The sequence below is a fragment of the Dendrobates tinctorius genome, unplaced genomic scaffold (assembly GCF_039654945.1).
Source record: "Dendrobates tinctorius isolate UK_male_01 unplaced genomic scaffold, ASM3965494v1 ptg000015l, whole genome shotgun sequence".
NCBI lineage: Eukaryota > Metazoa > Chordata > Amphibia > Anura > Dendrobatidae > Dendrobates > Dendrobates tinctorius.
The window spans coordinates 55,963,902-55,986,611 of NW_027361683.1; the positions used below are offsets into that span (position 1 = coordinate 55,963,902).

A 22,710-nucleotide genomic window follows, 5' to 3' on the forward strand; every position below is an offset into this window, starting at 1 on the left:
TTGACGGTAAGTTTTTATTTCCAAAATCCATCATCTCTGTAATATATGTCTATTCATTGCCTTTTATTTCAAAACAGGATTCACAAGATGAAGAGGAGCTCCCAGAAGAGGAAGGAAGGGGTGGACAGACACTTGGAGTGGGCTCACAATTGGTAAGTTTTTTGCATCAAACGCAGAAACACAACATCACACTACACACAACACATAGAAAACAATGTTCTGCAGACCACACACAGCAAACAAATGCCTACATCCAAAGACATAACATTTTTTGTTTTCTTCTCTAGTCTTCCCAATCTGGTGCTCGGCCAAGAGGTCCTCGCAGTGCCTCCCAGGGTCGTCGGCGACAGCAACGCGGCGGTCACCAGCGTGTAAGTATAAATATTTTTGCTTTGTTTTTTTGCACTTTTTATTTCATTTCTTTTGTGGAGGCTAATTATGTTATTTTTGTCTTTTTCTTTAACAGCCTTCACAGCGTGCTCCCGACTCTGACGGTGAGGATGGAGGACTCGATGTGGACCACCTCATCGATCTCGTCAGAAAAAGGGAGCCGCTCTGGAATATGGCTGACCGCCGCCACGCTGACCTTATCGTTACCCGACGACTCTGGGAGGAAATCTGTTCGCTCCTTGTGGGCCGCTGGGAGGACCTCGATGTTCGGGCCCAGATTAAAGAGCGTAAGTATATACAGTACCGGTTGCTTGATGTAAACCAGTGTTTCCCGAACTCCAGTCCTCATGGTCCCCACGGATCATGTGTTCAGGATTTCTATTTACTATGGAAATCCTGAAAACATGACCCCTGGGGACCATGAGAACTGGAGTTTGTGAAACACTGATGTTGTATACTAACCACTCCTTTCTCGTTTCAGGGAACAGAATTGTGAATCGGTGGCGGTCTGTGAGGGATCGTTTCAAGAAGGAGTTCAATAAAGAGATGCGGGCCCCGAGTGGATCTGGAGGACGCAGGAGCAAGTACAAGTACGCACAAGCCCTGTCGTTCCTCCGGGAAACAATGGTCACTAGAAGGTAAATATTACACACCACATGTGAAAAAAAATGTTAGATGTAACTTTTTTTTTTTCAGCCAGGGCCATACCATGTCAGTATTTTAATTGTTTTTTTTTCTCTTTATTCCACAGCACGGTGAGCAGCACTCGGGAGCCTGCACGATTGGACCCTTCTGAGGCGATCCCTGAGGAGACCGGCACCGAGGGACACTTCGACCGCCCCGGTACATCTGCACCTTCCCAGCCTTCCCACACATTCGACCCATCTGTCCCATCCACCAGCACAGGAGCATCGTGGCCGCCTACATTACATGAAGCTGCTGGTGAGGAGATCGCTTTCCCTTTACCCCACCCTTCTGCCCCTGCCACCTCTAGTACACCTGCGGGTACTGGGCGACAGCGGCAGAGGGGTCAGGAAAAGAGTTATGCGCCAGAGTTCTTCCATCTGAATGCATCTTTCCAGAACTGTCTAAAAGTCTTGTCAGAGCAAATCTCCGCAGGCTTTCAGCAGATCAACTCCAGCATTCTGGAGGTGAAGACACTTCTGCAAACCATGCATTCAGAAGCAAGATCTTCGCCAAACCACACCTTTTTCAGGTCTGTTGTGGAGCGCATGGCAACACTATCTCCTACCCAGCAGATGCATGTAATGCATTCGTGCCACGGTGCTCTACAGCAGGTTACCTCCCAACCTCCACCTCCCACCACTGTAGTTCCTCCACCTGCACCCCCTCCAGCCACTTTCCATCCTCCCCCTCCTATTACATCTGCACCCCCTCCAGCCACTTTCCATCCTCCCCCTCCTATTACATACCAGCAACCTCACCAGTACCAGCAACCTCCCCAGTACCAGACATCTCCCCACTTCCAGCAACCTGCCCCGTACCAAACTCCTTCCCCGTACCAAACTCCTTCCCCGTACCAAACTCCTTCCCCGTACCAAACTCCTTCCCCGTACCAAACTCCTTCCCCGTACCAAACTCCTTCCCCGTACCAAACTCCTTCCCCGTACCAAACTCCTTCCCCGTACCAAACTCCTTCCCCGTACCAAACTCCTTCCCCGTACCAAACTCCTTCCCCGTACCAAACTCCTTCCCCGTACCAAACTCCTTCCCCGTACCAAACTCCTTCCCCGTACCAAACTCCTTCCCCGTACCAAACTCCTTCCCCGTACCAAACTCCTTCCCCGTACCAAACTCCTTCCCCGTACCAAACTCCTTCCCCGTACCAAACTCCTTCCCCGTACCAAACTCCTTCCCCGTACCAAACTCCTTCCCCGTACCAAACTCCTTCCCCGTACCAAACTCCTTCCCCGTACCAAACTCCTTCCCCGTACCAAACTCCTTCCCCGTACCAAACTCCTTCCCCGTACCAAACTCCTTCCCCGTACCAAACTCCTTCCCCGTACCAAACTCCTTCCCCGTACCAAACTCCTTCCCCGTACCAAACTCCTTCCCCGTACCAAACTCCTTCCCCGTACCAAACTCCTTCCCCGTACCAAACTCCTTCCCCGTACCAAACTCCTTCCCCGTACCAAACTCCTTCCCCGTACCAAACTCCTTCCCCGTACCAAACTCCTTCCCCGTACCAAACTCCTTCCCCGTACCAAACTCCTTCCCCGTACCAAACTCCTTCCCCGTACCAAACTCCTTCCCCGTACCAAACTCCTTCCCCGTACCAAACTCCTTCCCCGTACCAAACTCCTTCCCCGTACCAAACTCCTTCCCCGTACCAAACTCCTTCCCCGTACCAAACTCCTTCCCCGTACCAAACTCCTTCCCCGTACCAAACTCCTTCCCCGTACCAAACTCCTTCCCCGTACCAAACTCCTTCCCCGTACCAAACTCCTTCCCCGTACCAAACTCCTTCCCCGTACCAAACTCCTTCCCCGTACCAAACTCCTTCCCCGTACCAAACTCCTTCCCCGTACCAAACTCCTTCCCCGTACCAAACTCCTTCCCCGTACCAAACTCCTTCCCCGTACCAAACTCCTTCCCCGTACCAAACTCCTTCCCCGTACCAAACTCCTTCCCCGTACCAAACTCCTTCCCCGTACCAAACTCCTTCCCCGTACCAAACTCCTTCCCCGTACCAAACTCCTTCCCCGTACCAAACTCCTTCCCCGTACCAAACTCCTTCCCCGTACCAAACTCCTTCCCCGTACCAAACTCCTTCCCCGTACCAAACTCCTTCCCCGTACCAAACTCCTTCCCCGTACCAAACTCCTTCCCCGTACCAAACTCCTTCCCCGTACCAAACTCCTTCCCCGTACCAAACTCCTTCCCCGTACCAAACTCCTTCCCCGTACCAAACTCCTTCCCCGTACCAAACTCCTTCCCCGTACCAAACTCCTTCCCCGTACCAAACTCCTTCCCCGTACCAAACTCCTTCCCCGTACCAAACTCCTTCCCCGTACCAAACTCCTTCCCCGTACCAAACTCCTTCCCCGTACCAAACTCCTTCCCCGTACCAAACTCCTTCCCCGTACCAAACTCCTTCCCCGTACCAAACTCCTTCCCCGTACCAAACTCCTTCCCCGTACCAAACTCCTTCCCCGTACCAAACTCCTTCCCCGTACCAAACTCCTTCCCCGTACCAAACTCCTTCCCCGTACCAAACTCCTTCCCTCAACATCATCTGCTCCTACAGTCCCTGCCCAACCCTCCACTCCACCGCCCACCACCTCTTCTGCCTCCCACATGTCCACCCATTCTGTAGCTTTTTCCACACCATCACCTCTAACTGTTCCTTCCCCACCACGATCCCAGTCCTCTCTCCACACTCCCATTGTCGAAGTGTCCCGCAGCCCCTCCAGCAGTATTTCCACCCCACACTACACCGAGTTATAATGTTTTTTTTGTAATAAAAATGCCCATTTGGTTGGTTTCAAATCTTTATTAAAAAAGTTTTTTTAACTTTAAAAACAGTTTACACAAAAAAAAATATTTTAAATAAAAGTTAAATTATTGTTTACACTGGTTGTCTGTCATTTCTTTCTGCGGCGAAATATGTTTAAAAAAAAGGTTAAATACAGGGTATTTAAAAGGTAAAAAGGTATTCAAAACCAGGTATATAACTGTGGGTAAATTTTAGCTTTTTGCCACAGTTGTGTTCCTGGTTGTGTTTGAAGCAAAGTATTTCACCTGAAAAGTTGTGTTTATTGTTGGTGATTTCCTAACAATGTACACAACTTTTGTTAAAAGGTGAAATACTTTGCATAAAACACAACCAGGTACACACCTGTGGCCTAAAGCTAAAAATAGTAAGACCATGACAAGATAGCCAACTTTGGTTGGCAAAGGTATATACTGTTGGTCCAGAAGGTACACAAGTTTGGTTAGGGCACAAATCTTTCACACTCTGTCATCCTGCCAGTGTACTCTGCCTTGAGGTGACATAAAGTATAGTGCAAAATTTTCCCTCATTACTGAAACCGTCACAGAACTTCTAGTGGTAATATTTCCAATGACAACATCCATCTTCGCCAGTAACTTGCTCTTCTCTCCAACCTGCACTTTCTTCTCTACAACCTGTCAAAGAAGGGCTGTAGGAACATGCTATATATAGTTTTCCAGTAGCCAATCCCGTTCGGAAGGCCACAAGGGTCAATTTTAAAAACCGGATCCGGCTTAATCCGTCGAAAAACGGATAGAAAAACGGATAGAAAAACGGATGAACCGGATGAGACGGATCCGGTTTTGTCTGTCAAGAACAAGACGGATCCGGCAGAAAACCGGATCCGGCACATCAGGTTTTACAAAACATTTGCCGGATCCGGCATTCCGGCACGACGCCGGATCGCGCCTGACGCCGAAAACCTGATGTGTGAAAGTAGCCTAAGAAAACATGTTACAGGTAGTGGATACCCCAGTGGATGGTAAAAAATCCAACACATTTCAACTCAAGAGTCTTAATCATGGATCAATTATTAAGACTCTTTTGAGTTAAAACGTGTTGGATTTTTTATCATCCACTGGGGTATCCACTACCTGTAACATGTTCTTTTAACGAAAAGAAATAAAGGAATATTTTTTATAACTATCTTCCTGCCTGAGATTGCTGGAGATTACTGTGTTTTTGGACATATTTTTTTTATGGAGCATCTTAGGCTGGTTTCACATTAGCGTTTTTGTGCGCTGCGCATCCGTGCACATGCGTCATGCGTACCTATGTTTAACATGGCATACGCATGGTCTTGCATTTGCATGCATTCGTCTACGTTTTCCTGCACATGCGGTTTTTTCCAGGTGTGCGTCTAGACGCGCCGGACGCAACATGTTGCATTTTTGGGTCCGTCCAAAGTCGGCAAAAAAACGCATGCGTACGCTTGCGCACAGAATGCATCAAAACAACGCATTTGTCTATTGGAACGCAGTCGTGCGCGTGGACATGCATACGCCTGCGTTTGCGTACGCATGCGTTTTAAGAGTAAACATGTCTAGACACTGGTTTAAACCACCCCCTTCCCATGACACACACCCACTGGTGTCCCATTGGTGGAGTCTGTTTCAAGGATATTTCAAGTATTTTCCTCCTGTGAAATATGACACCTAGAAAATGCATGCGCATAAAAAACGCAAACGCATGCAAAAACGCATGTGCTTTTTTGCATGCGTTTCTACTTGCGCACAATGCGCTGCGCACAAAGACGCAAATATGAAACTAGCCTTATTGGGCCATCATGATCTTTATGGTGTATCTTATGGAGCCCATCATGAACTGTATGAAGCATTATATGGGGCTCCTGATCAAATAATGTATATTCAAAACATTTAACCCACTGATGTCTCAATTAATTTTACTTCTGTTGGTATCTATTTTTATTTTTGAAATTTACCAGTAGCTGCTGCATTTCCCACCCTAGGCTTATACTCGAGTCCATAAGTTTTCCCAGTTTTTTTGTGGCAAAATTAGGGGCCTTGGCTTATACTCGGGTCGGCTTATACTCGAGTTTATAGGGAAATTTATACAATGTAATTTTCTGGATGTTATTTTTGATATTCCATATCTCAATGTTAAAATTAACCGACCCTGAGGCTGGGTTCACACGTAGCAGAACTCCCGCGGGAATTCCGGAATTCCACGGGAAAATCGCATTTTAAATTCCCGCGATTTTCCAGCGGAAAAACTAGCGATTTGCAAGCGTAATTAGCTTGCAGAATACTAGAGTTTTCTAAGCGATCTGTAGCATCGCTTGGAGAACTGATTGACAGGTTGGTCACACTCGTCAAACAGTGTTTGACAAGTGTGACCAACTTTTTACTATTGCGAGCGTGACCAACTTTTTACTATTGAGGCTGCCTACGCAGCATCAGTAGTAAAAAGATCTAATGTTAAAAATAATAAAAAAAATCTGGTTTTTCTCACCTTCCGATGTCCCGCGCAGCGTCCCCGATCATTGCGATGCTCCTGTTCCCAGTAATGCCTTGCGAGACCTTTGATGACGTAGCGGGAGACATTACTGGGAACGGGAGTTGGCGGGAGCATCGGTAAGCTGCGCTGGATGCAGGAAGGTGAATATGACCCGATTTTTTTTTTTTTTTTTTTGTAAATTCTATTTTTTACAGGGATATGGTACCCACAGCCCGGAGGACAGTCTCCTCTCCTCCGGACCGTGGGTACCATCTGCAAATGTTCTGCTTACTTTTCGCATGGTGGGCACAGCCACATGCGGAAAGTAAGCCGAGCATTGCATTCGTATGTGGGCGGAATCGCCGCGATTCCGCAAAATAATGATCATGCTGCATATTTTTCCGCGATGCGATTCCGCCGCGAGAAAATCCGCAGCATTAGCACAGCATTGCGGAATCCCATAGGATTGCATGGGATGCTGGGTTTTTTTTTTTGCGGTTTCACGGCAAAATCGCGCGTTGAAAACCGCCGCGAAAAAACAGCAACATGTGAACGCAGCCTGAAAATCATAGACTGTTCATGTCTTTGTCAATGGGCAAACTTATAAAATCAGCAAGGGATCAAATAATTATTTACTAAACTGTAGATCCTTCTTTAAAAGTAGCTCACCTAGTTTCATTTTAGAACAAATAATGCCCACATATTAGTGGCCAATTACATAACTTTATATTTATCTACACCATATTCCATTATCCAATTACTAATAATAATAATCACCGCGCTAGTTATATATATATATATATATATATATATATATATATATATAAAAAAAAACAGTATAAGAAATAAACCTTGTCATGAGAACAAAGCATACATAAAAAATGCACTTACTGCTAATATCGTTGGTGAATATAGTGGGTTGTGAGTCCTGATTTTAATGCCAGATGCAGGTAGAGAGATATATTGTTCCAGAAGATTTGTGGGATAGGCTACCCACTGATTAAAAAAAAGCAAAAATTTCTATCACCACTGATTATAGGTAGAACAAAGTGAGGTACTTATGGTATAGATGTAGTTACTTAGGTTGTCATTAGTGGTATGGTCTGTCTATCCATATAAGAGATTTGCTTGCAGAGAACGTAATAGTGGAGGATATCCTCCCCTGTAGGGTTTCGTGCAAGAGTGTTTCCCACTAATTGAATGGATTTATATTTTTTTCATTAGTTATGGTAATAAGAGAATCGAAACGGTCTAAATATATTTGTTGAAGTCTGATGTAATTCACTATTATTCCTGTTGGTATATGGAGGAATCTATTGGATTTCAGTTTACAAGTAATATGGTTATGCCATACAGGTTTCAATCCTTAATGTGGAGCGCCAGTGTTTATTCATATTATAAAATATTCCAATACCCATCATTTTTTAACTATTCATAGTTTTACTAGGGGGTGAAAGCGGCTCTGTTTGGCCGCGAAACGCGCGTCGGGGAGCCTCACATCCTCCACCCTGCCTCTGTCGCCTCCCTCTGGTAAGCTGGACAACTTATTTCATACTGAGCCCTTTATCCACTTGGCACAATATTTGGGCTCTGTGTGGTCAGCGCCATTTTTGCTGCTACTTTTCCCGATCTGTTATTTACCGCTCTGGCTTTCCATGATCTGGACAATTATGTGGCATGCCTTTAATTTGTTTAAGAGGCTACTGGGCACTTGGGGTTAGTTTCCTTTTCTGCATTCTCACTGGCATTTGTGTATCTATATTCAGATGTATGTTATTATCAATTATTTATAAATAAATATTGCCTTTTTACTTATAACATTAAAGACACCAGTGGCTCTTTCCTTCTCCTTTGTATCAATTGTTTGTATGTATGTGTATATTTATAATTGTTTTTTTTTTTTTTTTTTTACTTAACAAGCTGAACTTTTTTTTTTAAATAAAATTAAAAATTAATATTTTTGAATAAAATGGTATTTTTTTTTTGCCATGTTCCCACATCAATTCCTCTGATATTGGCTATATCCAATAAAGGAGAGACACCTCATCAGTAGATAATGTCACATGGCCTATCCCCGAACACTTCTGAGTTTGAGTTCTGACATTGCAGCGCCTGTGCAGTAGCCTCTCCATCAGTGCATGTCTGATGTAAAAACAAAAGCAAAAAGTAAAGAAAAGTATGAGCGTGAGGTGTGCGCGTCAAAAAATGCGTTTCGGAAGTGCTTATAAGCATGTCACAGGATTTGTTGCACAGACAATATCAAGTCCACTGTTCATGTCTGTGGACTTATTCAAAAATATGTGTTGTATTCTTTCTAAAAAGATTTCTGATTTTAAAAAAACTTGAATACAGCTTATAAAGCTACCCTCTCTGTTTTCAAATTACAGATACTGCAGAAAGATTTTAAATGTTCCTTAAGTAACATTTTTTTATTTGTTTTTATAGAGCACTTGATTTACCTAAAGCAGACTGCAGCCATGGAAAATGGACAAGAAAAGACAGAACATCCGGTAAGAATGATGCATGCTCTCACTGCTAAGGATATACCGGTATGTAATACAAGACTGTGTAAGCATACAGTTGAAACTCTGAAATTTATCAACTGATTATATGGGGACACACACACACACACACACACACACACACACACACACACACACACACACACACACACACACACTACAACTGACATTTGCACTTTATTCCTTTTTTTTTATAATTTTACATTTTAACACTTTTTATTGTTTTAGGTTTTTGAAATGTCTCTCAGAAACATTGTAAGATCCCTAGATCTACTTTTGGGCCTTCCTGTATTACCATTCTAATTTTTTTTTTTTTTTTTTTTTTAAAGTTGTCAGATTCAGTTATGAACTGAGCCATTTCTGCATGATTTTGACCTCCTGTATTCATATATGACAATGAAAATTTTCACTGATTGTGAAAACTACACACTAGACCTCAAGCAGCTTGGATTGTGTGTCTCTCCACTCTTCCTCCAGACTCTCAGACCTTGATTTCCAAAGTAAAGTGTGAAGTATCCACAATCAATGATAGTTTTGGGAGCCATGTCATCTGTTGGTGTAGGTCCACTGTGTTTTATCAAGACCAAATTCAGTGCAGCAGTCTACCAGGAAATTTTAGAGCACTTCATGCTTCCCTCTGCCGACAAGCTTTTTGGAGATGGAAATTTCATTCTTCAGCAGGACTGCCAAAAGTACCAGTAAAAGCAACAGTATCACTGTGCTTGATTGGCCAGCAAACTCGCCTGACCTTAACCCAATATAGAATCTATGGGGTATTGTCAAGAGGAAGATGAGAGACACCAGACTCAACAATGCAGATGAGCTGAAGGCTGCTATCAAAGCAACCTGGGCTTCCATAACACCTCAGCAGTGCCACAGGCTGATCACCTCCATGCCATGCCGCGTTGAAGCAGTAATTGATGCAAAAGGAGCCCCGACCAAGTATTGACTGCATTTACTAAACATGAATTTCAGTAGGCCAACATTTTGGATTTTAAAATATATTTTTCAAGCTGGTGTTAAAGTATTCTAATTTACTGAGATAATGACTTTGGGTTTCCATCGGCTGTAAGCCATAATCATCAAAATTAACAGAAATAAACCCTGTAAATAAATCACTCTGTTTGTAATGACTCTATAATGAGTTTCACTTTTTATATTGAAAAGCTGAAATAAATTAACTTTTTTAATGATATTCTAATTTTGTAAGATGCACCTGAACCTTTTTTCTAAAGTCCCTTTAACCCCTTTTTAGCCCCAAGGGTGGTTTGCACGTTAATGACCAGGCCAATTTTTAGAATTCTGACCACTGTCCCTTTATGAGGTAATAATGGAACGCTTCCATGTACTTCGGTGATTCTGACATTGTTTGTTTTTCTCAGCACAATTTTGAAACCAAATTTTTTTTCTTGCTAGGAAGTTATAAGGGTTAAAAGTTGACCAGCGATTTCTCATTTTTACAACACCATTTTATTTTTAAGGGACCACATCACAATTGAAGTCACTTTGAGTCTATATGACCGAAAATACCCAAAAATGACACCATTCTAAAAACTGCACCCCTCAAGGTGCTAAAAACCACATTCAAGAAGTTTATTAACCCTTCACGTGCGTCACAGGAATTTTTTGAACATTGAACTTTTTTTTTTTCACTAAAGAATTACTTCAAGTCCAATTTTTTTTTTTATTTTTACCAAGGGTGACAGGAGAAATTGGACCACAAAAGTTATTGTGCAATCTGTCCTGAGTACGCTGATAACCTGATATGTGGGGGTGAAACAACTGTTCCGGCGCATGGCAGAACTTAGATGGGAAGGAGCGCAGTTTGACTTTCAACGCAAAATTGGCTGGAATTGAGATCGGACGCCATGTTGCGTTTGGAGAGCCCCTGATGTTCCTAAACAGTGGAAACTCCCCAATTCTAACTCAAGCCCTAACTCCAACACACCCCTAATCCCAACCCTAACTGGAAAATGGAAATAAATACATTTTTTTATTTTATTATTTTTTTCCTAACTAAGGGGGTGATAAAAGGGGGTTTGATTTACTATTTATAGCGGGTTTTTATGTTTTTGCAGTACACTGTAAGATCAGCGATCTGACAGGCACTGCAGGTGGCTTCTCAGCGCCTGCTCTCAGCAGGCACTGAGAAGCCACCTTTCTGCAGTACCCAGAAGGCTCCGTGGCCATATTGGATCCGGGGGCCTGCAGGAAGGAGGCCCTCGGAACAACGCGAGCACATCGCGTTGTTCCGTGGGTCTCAGGGAAGCACGCAGGGAGCCCCCTCTGTTATGAATGGGTCACCAAGGAGGATAGCAGGCAGGCGGAGGCTAAGACACAGATAACCAGAGAGGTTGGTAGCTAGGTGGATTGCAGACCCCTGATCCTATCCACACAACTAGCAGTAGACGTGGAGCGTACCTACGATGATCCTAGACGCCTCGGCACAGCCGGAGAGCTAGCTAAGCCTAAAGCAAGAAAGGAGAAATCTAAACTGGGATCACCGAACCCTCATCCACACCACCAAGGCCGGTCAGGATGGGCCCGGTGAAAGGCACGAACCAATCTTTTGGCATGAATGTCAGAAGCAGAGACCCAAGAATTATCCTCCTGGCCATGACCCTTCCATTTGACCAAGTACTGGAGTCTCCGTCTAGCCAAACGAGAATCCAATATTTTCTCTACCTCATACTCCAAATTACCTTTAACCAATACAGGGTCAGGAGGCGCTGCCATTGGAACTACTGGCTCCACAAACCTCTTCAACAGAGATTTATGAAACACATTATGAATCTTAAACGTAACTGGAAGAGCCAAACGGAAAGAAACGGGATTAAGGATTTCCAAAATCTTACAAGGTCCAATGAATCTTGGCTTAAATTTTGGAGACGTAACCTTCATAGGAATATTCTTTGAAGACAACCAAACCATATTATCCACTTTAAATCGGGGACCAATGGTCCTATGCCGGTTGGAAAACCGTTGGGCTTTTCCCTGAGAGTGGGACAACTTATCCACCACTTGGTCCCAAATCTGCTGCATTCTCTCTACCACAGAATCCACACTTGGCAAGGCCGAAGATTCCACCTGCCCTGAAGAAAATCGAGGATGAAACCCAAAGTTACAGAAAAAGGGCGACATCAAAGTGGCAGATCTAGACCTATTGTTTACCGCGAATTCGGCCAAGGGAAAAAATGAGACCCAGTCATCCTTTTCAGCAGTTATGAAACATCTCAAATAGGACTCCAAAGTCTGGTTTGTTCTCTCAGTCTGCCCATTGGTCTGAGGATGAAATGCAGGGGAGAAAGATAACGGAATTCCCAGTTTGGAACAAAAAGCTCTCCAAAATCTGGAAACAAACTGGACTCCTCTGTCCGACACAATGTTCTCAGGAATCCCGCGCAAATGAACCACCTGTTGTAAAAACAAGGGCACCAACTCAGAAGAAGATGGCAACTTTGGGAGTGGTACAAGATGGATCATCTAGAAAATCTATCACAGATCACCCATTTAACAGTCATTCTCGGAGAGGCAGGAAGATCAGAAAAAAAATCCATTGAAATATGGGTCCATGGCCTCCTGGGCACCGGCAGGGGCATCAACAACCCACTAGAACGAGAACAGGGCTTGGACCGAGAACAAGTCCCACAGGACTGCACAAAATTCCTGATATCACGAGATAAGGCAGGCCACCAAAAAGTCCGACTCACCAAATCTCTGGTACCAAAGATACCTGGATGACCAGCCAACGCGGAGCAATGACTTTCAGACATTACTCCTTTTCCTCCACTGGTCAGGGACATACAATTTTCCCATAGGGCAACGTTCAGGTTTGTCCTCCTGAAATTCTTCCAGGGCACGTCTCAAATCGGGTGAGATGGCGGAAAGAACTACACCCTCATTTACAATGGTAGTAGGCTTGGTCACATCAAGAGAATCCGCAAAGAAACTCCCATAAAGCGCATCTGCCTTAACATTCTTAGTGCCTGGAAGAAAAGAGACCACAAAATTAAAACGCATGAAGAAAAAGGCCCACCTAGCCTGTCTAGGATTCAAGCGATTGGCTGATTCAAGTTAAATCAAATTCTTGTTGTCGGTGAGGACCACAATTTGATGTCTAGCTCCCTCCAACCAATGTCTCCACTCTTCAAATGCCCATTTCATGGCCAGCAATTCCCGATTCCCCACGTCATAGTTACGTTCAGATGGGGAGAATTTTCGAGAAAAGAAGGCACAGGGATTCATCTTAGAAGTCACCTGATCTCTTTGGGACAAAACGGCTCCTGCACCAATCTCAGAAGCATATACCTCCACGTGAAATGGGAGTGAGACATCAGGTTGCCATAGAATCGGAGCAGAAGTGAATCTCCGCTTAAGCCCCTGAAATGCTGAAACTGCCTCTGGAGACCAATTCACCACATCAGCGCCCTTTTTGGTCAGATGTGTCAGTGGTTTAACAATACCAGAAAAATTACTTATAAATTTACGGTAGAAATTAGCGAAACCCAAAAACTTCTGGAGAGCCTTCAAAGAAGTGGGTTGAACCCAATCATAAATGGCCTGTATCTTGGTCGGGTCCATTTCAATAGCAGACGGGGACAAAATGAATCCCAAAAATGAAATCCTCTGTGCACCAAAGAGGCACTTCGATCTCTTAACATACAGAGAATTTTCCCTCAACATCCGGAACACAATCCGGACATGTTCCACATGAGAATCCCAATCACTAGAAAAGATCAAAATATCATCCAGATAAATGATCAAAAACTTATCCAAAAAGTCCCAGAAAATATCGTTCATAAAAGATTGGAAGACAGAAGGGGCATTAGTGAGCCCAAAAGGCATCACTAGGTATTCAAAATGTCCCTCCGGAGTATTAAACGCCGTCTTCAATTCATCCCCGTGCTGCTTGTGAGTAAGACGCCCCCCTGAGGTCAAGCTTGGTAAACCAACAGGCACTTTTAACCCTGGAAAATAAATCAGAAATCATGGGAACGGGTACTGATATTTAACAGTGATTTTGTTGAGGGAACGATTGGCCACCTAAAGGTGAGGAAGATGGTCTAATATGACCCTTCTCCAAGGACTCCTTGATATAAGATCGCATAGCATCATGTCCGGGTACCGATAAGTTGAAAAGCCAACCCTTGGGAAATTTACGCCCGGGCATTAACTCAATTGCACAGTCTTAACTCCTATGAGGAGGCAAAGACGCAGACTTGCTCTCACTAAATACATCATAAAAATCAGCCAAATAGTCAGCAATAGAGTTGAGCGACTTTGGTCGGATCGGGTTTCGTGAAACCCGAATGAAACAAAATAAGTTTCAGATGAAACTCGTCCGACTAGAGCAAAACAAAGTCGGAGTTTCGTCCGAAACCCGACCCCAATGCAAGTCAATGGGAAATAAAAGTCGGACGAAACTCCGACTTTTTTTGCTCTAGTCGGGCGAGTTTCATCTGAAACTTATTTTGTTTTATTCGGGTTTCACGAAACCCGATCCGACCAAAGTCGCTCAACTCTAGTCAGCAATATCATGAGACTGGAGAGAGGTGGAGAAAACAGGAGTGTCACTACGAACACATTGACAACCCCAACTCACCACAGACACAGATTTCCAATCCAAAACAGGATTATGAGTTTGCAACCAAGGAAAACCCAGAACAATAGTATCATGCAAATTGTGCAACACCAAAAAGTTACAATTTTCTTGGGGCGACCCGCATTATTACCTGGGTCCAAAACTGGGGCTTATTCTCCACCAAAGGAGTAGCATCAATACCCCTCAAAGGGATAGGAGTCCGCAGGGGTATCATGGGAAAACCACAACGTTTAGCAAAGTCCAAATCCATCAGATTCAAAGCTGCTCCTGAATCAACAAAAGCCTTAGCGGAAAATGTAGACAAGGAGCAGATCAGGGTAATTGCCAAAAGGAACTTGGGCTGTACACTGCCCACCGCAAATGTGTCAGCAGAATGCTTTTCTTGTTTAGGGGAGACAGAAATAGTATGAGAGGCGTCCCCACAGAAAAAACACAACTTATTATGCTTCCTAAACTCTTGACGTTGTTCCCTAGACAAACCCTATCGCATTGCATGATTTCAGAAGTTCGTTCGAAAGGCGGCAACGCCTCTCGTGTAGGTTTACGTTCACGTAAGCGCCGATCAATTTGAATGGCCAATGACAGTCGTCAAGACCAGAGGGAACAGGAAATCCCACCATAACATCCTTTTAGAGTCTCTGCCAAACCCTTCCGAAAGAGAGCTGCTAGGGCATCGTCATTCCATTTAGTAAGGACCGCCCACTTTCGGAATTTTTGACAATATAACATTGCAGAATCCTGACCCTGATTCAATGCCAATAAGGTTTTCTCAGCTTGATCAATAGCATTAGGTTCATCATACAACAACCCCAAGGCATGAAAAAACGCGTCCACATTAGCCAGAATAGGATCTCTGGTTGTCAAAGAAAAGGCCCAATCCTGGGGATCGCCGCGCAGCAGGGAGATGACAACGTTAACCTGCTGCACAGAGCTCCCCAATGAGTTAGGTTTCAAAGCAAAAAATAGTTTACAATTCTTAAAATTCAAAAATTTAGACCAATCCCCAGAAAACACATCAGGAGTAGGGATTTTTGGTTCAACAGCAGATGATTGAGCGAGATAGGCAGAAATTCCCCACACTTCAGCAGCGAGCTGCTCAACACGATCAGACAATTGCTTAGTCTCCAAATTAGACAAAAAATATCCTCCTACAGCCCCAGAGGGGGAAAAAAAAATATAAAAAAAATTCTGACTTTGTTTTTTAAAATTCTTTCCTTCTTTAGAGTACCCTAGAGTCTACAGTAAGGCTGGTGATTCTGTTATGAATGGGTCACCGAGGAGAATAGCAGGCCCAGGCTAAGCCACAGAAAACCAGAGATGTTGGTAGCTAAGCGGATTACAGACCCCTGATCCCAATCACACCACTAGCAGTAGCCGTGGAGCGTACCTACGATGATCCTAGACACCTCGTTGAACAGCCGGAGAGCTAACTAAGCCTAAAGCAAGAAAGGGGAAATCTAAACTGCCCCGGAGCAGACCCCAAAGGAATAGATAGCCCCCAAACATATAAGCAAAAAGAGACCAATATAACAGGGGACAAAACAAACTGACACAAGCAGTAACATTTGGGCGGTGATTCAGCACAGCCCCAGTCAGAGCTGGCTATTCCGCACAAAGCAGAGATAGACAAAACCAGATCAAATGCAACAGAATAGCAAATGATCCACTTAGCTGAACCATGCAGGGACAGAGCAGGAGACATCAGACCTCAGAAGGCACAGGAAGAAAATCCCCAGCAGGGATAGTGGGGAGTCAGCTGTCTTAAATCCTAATCTGAAACCCCAGATCTCCAATCGTCACCCTCATTATCAGGTGGCCAGCCTCTGTCAATCAGATCAGCTCCACTGCCTCCAGTAACCACCGGAGGGAGCCCAGAAAGAGAGCTCGCAACCCCTCTGTCAATCTGACCAGCTCCACTACCTTCAGTAATACCCAGAGGGAGACCAGAAAGAGAATTCACAACACCCCTCCCTGCGTGATTCTTCCCTATGCCCCCGGTACACTTCGATCATGTTTGTTCGCAGTGTGCCAGGGGTTATGTGCCGGGAGCGGTCCGCTATGATAATCAGCTAACACCTTGCCGCGATCAGCTGCGCTCCCCCCGTGAGTGTAGCTGATCGCTATGACTTACTATCCTATCCATGGGCATTAAGGCCCAGGGCACATGGATGGGATAGTACGTCATATGTCAGGAAGAGGTTAAAGATTCATTCCTTGCTTTCACATCTACTTGAATGCTTTTGTATTTTTATCCATTTCCTTTGCAAAGTTTTTTTTATTAGACCTACCCTGATATGCAATGGTGGTAACAAAATCTTATAATGTCTGTAAAGCACTGTGGAATTAATGGCGCTGTATAAATTAGTAAAAATTAAATAATGTGGATCAACAAGTGCAGGATGCAGGACATCTTTACTCCTTGGCTAAAGTGAATGTTGGGGAGCCCATTTTCTTACTTTAATGATATTCTTTTGCATGACTATACCACTCACACAGAAAGCAGCAGTACTTTGTGTATACACACTGGAGACCAAGTAAGAGGGCAACTACCTGTAATTCACCACAGAGGGGCCACAAATGTTTATCATAGTTCAGGTATCTCAACAGTTATTTCATGTTGTCACAGGTTTCGGTCATGTGGACTGCATAGCCCAGGGGTCCCCAACCGCCGGTCCGCGGCCCAGCACCGGGCCGCTGCAGTGCCCTTGCCGGTCCGCGGACACAAGGGGAGCCAGGGGCGGTCAGTGGCATAGCGGGGGCTGGGGCGGCGCGCAGCAGTTCTTAGCGGCGGCCAGGGAGCGATCCAAGCAGCTCCGCTGCCTGCAAGAGGGAATAGCAGGAGCGGAGCTGCAAGGACCCGTCCAGCTTCCTGCCCGCCGCCCGCGCTTCCTGTCTCTGACTGACACAGAGAGGAGCGCGCCGCTGCTGTGTCAGAGCGAGGAAGCGCGGGCGATGCTGCGGGCAGGTGAGAGGAAAGAGGTGGTGTGTGTGTGTGCGTTGTGTGTGTGTGTGTGTGCGTGTGCGTGCGTTGGTCTGTGTTTGTGTAGCCTGGCCCTGGAGGAGATGGGGACATGAGGAGAAGGCCATGAGGGGAGTGATGGAGAGACGGCAATGATGGGGAGAAGGGAGTGATGGGGTGAAGGCAATGATGGGGAGAAGGGAGTGATGGGGTGAAGGCAATGATGGGGAGAAGGGAGTGATGGGGTGAAGGCAATGATGGGGAGACAGCAGTGATGGGGTGAAGGCAATGATGGGGAGACAGCAGTGATGGGGTGAAGGCAATGATGGGGAGAAGGGAGTGATGGGGTGAAGGCAATGATGGGGAGAAGGGAGTGATGGGGTGAAGGCAATGATGGGGAGAGGGGAGTGATGGAGAGACAGCAGTGATGGGGTGAAGGCAGTGATGGGGTGAAGGCAATGATGGGGAGAAGGGAGTGATGGGGTGAAGGCAATGATGGGGAGACAGCAGTGATGGGGTGAAGGCAATGATGGGGAGAAGGGAGTGATGGGGTGAAGGCAATGATGGGGAGAAGGGAGTGATGGGGTGAAGGCAATGATGGGGAAACAGCAGTGATGGGGTGAAGGCAATGATGGAGAGATGGCAGTGATGGGGAGAAGGGAGTGATGGGGAGAGGGGAGTGATGGGGTGATGGGGTGAAGGCAGTGATGGAGAGAAGGCAGTGATGGGGTGAAGGCAATGATGGGGAGAGGGGAGTGATGGGGTGAAGGCAATGATGGGGTGAAGGCAATGATGGGGTGAAGGCAATGATGGGGAGAAGGGAGTGAAGGGGTGAAGGCAATGATGGGGAGACAGCAGTGATGGGGTGAAGGCAATGATGGGGAGAGGGGAGTGATGGGGTGAAGGCAATGATGGGGAGAAGGGAGTGATGGGGTGAAGGCAATGATGGGGAGACAGCAGTGATGGGGTGAAGGCAATGATGGGGAGATGGCAGTGATGGGGTGATGGCAGTGATGGGGTGAAGGCAATGATGGGGAGAAGGGAGTGATGGGGTGAAGGCAATGATGGGGAGAGGGGAGTGATGGGGTGAAGGCAATGATGGGGAGACAGCAGTGATGGGGTGAAGGCAGTGATGGAGAGAAGGCAGTGATGGGGTGAAGGCAATGATGGGGAGAGGGGAGTGATGGGGTGAAGGCAATGATGGGGAAAAGGGAGTGATGGGGTGAAGGCAATGATGGGGAGAAGGGAGTGATGGGGTGAAGGCAATGATGGGGAGAAGGGAGTGATGGGGTGAAGGCAATGATGGGGAGAAGGGGGTGATGGGGTGAAGGCAATGATGGGGAGAAGGGAGTGATGGGGTGAAGGCAATGATGGGGAGAAGGGTGATGGAGCACTTATTCAAAACCTATGGTGAGTTGAGTCACATTATAAATGTTATTTAATTATAAGTATGCACTGCTACACTACAACCGTGTCCATAGCCCCGCCCCCTTATGACCAAAGCCCCGCCCCTGCCACACCTCCATCCCCGCCCTGCCGGGCCATGGAAGAATGGTCTTGCTTGAAACCGGTCCCTGGTGCAAAAAAGGTTGGGGACCACTGGCATAGCCAACTGGAATTGAAGGTAGCGCTTTGCCATTATGCAGCAAGACTGCTTGTAGGCTTGTTTTGGATGAATCGATGAGCCATTCCCTTAACTTATGACATGTCGTCAGAGCTTCAATTAAACTTTTGATGTTGCATGCCACAAAATTGCCCTTCATGAAGACATATTGAACAAGATCTTTATCACTGGTGTGGAATAAAGAAATCCGAACAGCGCCCTCTAGGCGATCTCACTGCTGTAGCCTGAAAACTAATAGCTCAGCCTTACTCTTGGGCAGATCCAAATCTCTAACAGCATGTTTCAGTTCACTTTGTGTTCTTAGATGTGGTCCATTTTGAGGTTGCTGACAAATTCTGGGTTGAGAGGCAAATGCTTCATGACACCATGGGTCCTCTACTTCTCATTTGACTTAACTGAAAATGTTTCTGGTTCTTTTGAAGCAGTTTTTCCAGGTCACCACCTGACAGCACGCTTGTTATCCACAGTGGGACAGGAAACCACGAGAGCTTAAAAGGACCCTCCCCCTACCACCCTTGTGTTTTTCCTGTCCCATTGCGGATAGGAACGGCGAGAGAAGATCCGACTATTCCGAGCAGATGGCGAGGATCGTGGGGCCCAGCCTTTCCCTTCCCACCTCAAGACTTCTGCAGCTGACACCAGCCAGAGGGTCCCTCAGCAGACCCAGTGCAGCGTTGCTCCTGGGTGACGGGGTAGCTTCCTCCTGACGGGGGCTCTCGATTCCAGGCGTCGCCCCTGATAACTCTCCGGTTCCATTTGGCGGGTCCCGGGAACAGATCACCGCCGCAGGGCATCCCCGCACACCGGACATGGCACATCACTCCTGGTCACAGCCAGGGGCAGGATGCGGGCAGGTCACAGCCAGCGCAGGGCGGCCGCGTAACTTCCGGGTCGCGGCATCACAGTCTTGGGGCGGACGCGTCACTTCCGTGTCGCGGCCCGTGCAGCGGGCCGCGTCACTTCCGGGTCGCGGCCTGCACACGGACCACGTCACTCCCGGATCACGCCAGCAGAGGAGGCAGGGCGGCATCTTCTCCAGAAGAGAGTGCTTCCGGACCAGGTCGGACAGCGCAGTGTGCCTGACCAGGTGCGCAGTCAGCAGGCGGTACAGCAGCTTCAGGGCAGTCCTACCTACCCAAGTATGGAGGATCAGGCTAAGACTGAGACAGGGCCAGAGAGCCAGGGTCACGTGAGTATCCTTAGATAAGGTCACTTCAGGGCCCCAAGGAGGCAGATCCCCCCCACAGGATACATATCTTATATATTCCAGGGGGGAAACTACCTCAGCGGAAAAGGAGGAGTCCAGGAGGAAGGATAAGAAGTGCCCGATTTGCTCTAAAAAGCTAAAGGACACGTGGCAAAAAGCCCTCTGTGATGCATGCACCAGACGCATAGTGGGGAGGAGCAAACTACACTCATGTCTAACATGAGATCGATTATAAGAGAAGAGGTGCAGGCCTCGGTGTCAGGCCTTGTGTCCCCGCAGACGAACCCCCAGGTATCCAGGAAGAGGCCAAGGGAATCGGACACCTCATCTGAGGAGATCCTGTCCGAATCAGAGCTGGAAGAGGAAGAGATAAGAGAGCCTCCAGAGAAGGGGAAAAGATATCTCTTTTCGTCCGGGTGTACGGACGAACTATTGGGAGCAGTAAGGCAGACTATGCAGATCGAAGAGCCCCCAACAACTCTCTCAGTACAGGACTAAATGTTTGGGGGGCTGCGCTTGCAGACCTCAATGGTCTTCCCGGTTAACACTCATATACGGGCAATAATCTTAGAGGAATGGGAAGAAGCAGAGAAAAGACTAACTATTCCCATAGACTTTAGACTTCGCCTACCGTTCGACCCAGAGGAGATCAGGGTCTGGGAGGAAATCCACAAAATAGACATCCTGGTAGCGAAGGTATCTAAAAAGACGGCTATCCCCTTTGAGGACTCCTCTAACCTAAAAAAAGCCCATGGACCGGAAGGCGGATGGGCTCTCAAAGAGGGCCTGGGAGAGTTCATCAGCAGTCATAAGAGCCAATATAGCTGCAGCATCAGTAGCAGCGCGCTCCATGCATCTTTGGGTAGATGATTTGGAGGAGCACCTTACAGATAGAACTCCGAGAGAAACTATCCTTAAATCCCTTCCCTTGCTAAAATTAGCAATCGGCTTTTTAGCTGATGCCTCGGCAGAATCCGTCAGATTCGCGACCAGAAGTCAGTCTCTGTCCAACGCAGTCAGAAGAGCCATCTGGCTAAAAAGTTGGTCAGGGGATATGCAATCAAAGAATAAGCTCTGCTCAATTCCCTTCTCCGGTCGGCCCGTTCTCGACGATATGTTATAGAAAGCCTCAGATGAGAAGGAGTTCCCTGAAGAGAAACGCCGCAAAAAGTATCAGCCCTTTTGTAGACCCCGTTATAATCAGAAAACGGACTACAGAGGGAAAGGGAAATCGGGGAGATGGAGCTATCCCAAGGGAGGAGAGGGCAGGGGTAGAAAGAGATACCCTCTTCTCAGGGTCAAGTTCCCGAAGGAAATTACGCCACCAGAGTAGGGGGGCGATTGCTCAGTTTCCTGGAAGGATGACGGGAAGTTTCCAGCAGCCCCTAGGTGCTACAAGTCATCTCACAGGGGTACAGGATAGAGTTCGACTCCCTCCGAACAGATTTCTAGTAACCAGCTCCCTCCTTGGTTCAGCCTCCCCTATGTGGTCGGATATTCAGGACCTCCTGGAGATGGCTGCAATCATTCCAGTACCCGCTCGAGAAGAAGGCAAAGGACACTACTCAAGCCTCTTCTCGATAAAGAAACCATCTGGGGAATCCAGAACTATAATAAATCTAAACCCCCTAAACAGATGGCTAAGATACAAAAGGTTCAAGATGGAATCGATAAGATCCACGAAGTCCGTCTTTTATAGTCAGAAAAATACGGTAATCAGCAAATTTAAGCATCATATTTGTTTTCTTAACCGTAAAATTAGTTAAGTGCAACTGATTTCTTCTCTGAACCATTTTGACTGTACAATAGCGTTATCTGAGGACATAAGAACCATCTGAAATTGACACCCATGCAGGTGATCTGATTAATATTAGTATCCCCAAATTAGGCCTTAACCCCTTCACGACCAATGGCGCCACATAGGCATCATGAAAACTGGTGCCAATCTGACCAGTGACGCCTATGTGGCGTCATGACTTTAAAGCCCCCCTACGTGTCGGGTGACCTAGGTCCCTGAAAAGTCACCCGACCTGCAGATACAGGGGGCTTTGTTCTTCACCATAGGGTGCGTGGCTTCGCCTCCACGTGACTACGATCGCTCTCATTGGCTGATTCAGTTTTAACAGCCAATCAGAGCGATAGTAATATTTCATCAATGAAAATTGATGAAATATTACAATCCAGCCATGTCCGACGCTGCTGTAGCATCAGACATGGCTGGTGACAGCGATCCTACCCCCCCCCCCCCCGTTAACTGGGGCGATCTGCTGTCATCTCCCCCCCAGCTTCCGATCGCCCCTCCTCCCACCCGCCGGTACTCACCGAATGCCGTTATGGCTCCCGGTGTCCCGCAGTCCCGGACCATGGGCGCCGCCATATTGGAAAATGGCGGGCGCATGCGCAGTGCGCCCGCCGGCTGCAATTTCCATTCATTC

General features: G+C 46.6%; 1 protein-coding gene across 5 annotated transcripts in view; it reads left to right on the top strand.

Annotated features, from left to right (window-relative positions):
- Positions 1-22,710, top strand: part of EYA3 (EYA transcriptional coactivator and phosphatase 3) — a 471,672-nt gene that overhangs the window by 115,790 nt on the left and 333,172 nt on the right. For 4 of the 5 annotated variants that reach the window (XM_073564579.1, XM_073564578.1, XM_073564574.1 and 1 more), the window contains exon 2: positions 8,807-8,871. In XM_073564579.1, the coding sequence (XP_073420680.1) occupies positions 8,839-8,871 (33 nt within the window). In that variant the 5' untranslated portion in view covers positions 8,807-8,838. Of the gene's footprint in view, positions 1-7,808; positions 7,892-8,806; positions 8,872-22,710 lie in introns of all 5 variants that reach the window. The other variant, XM_073564576.1, reaches the window with a different exon arrangement.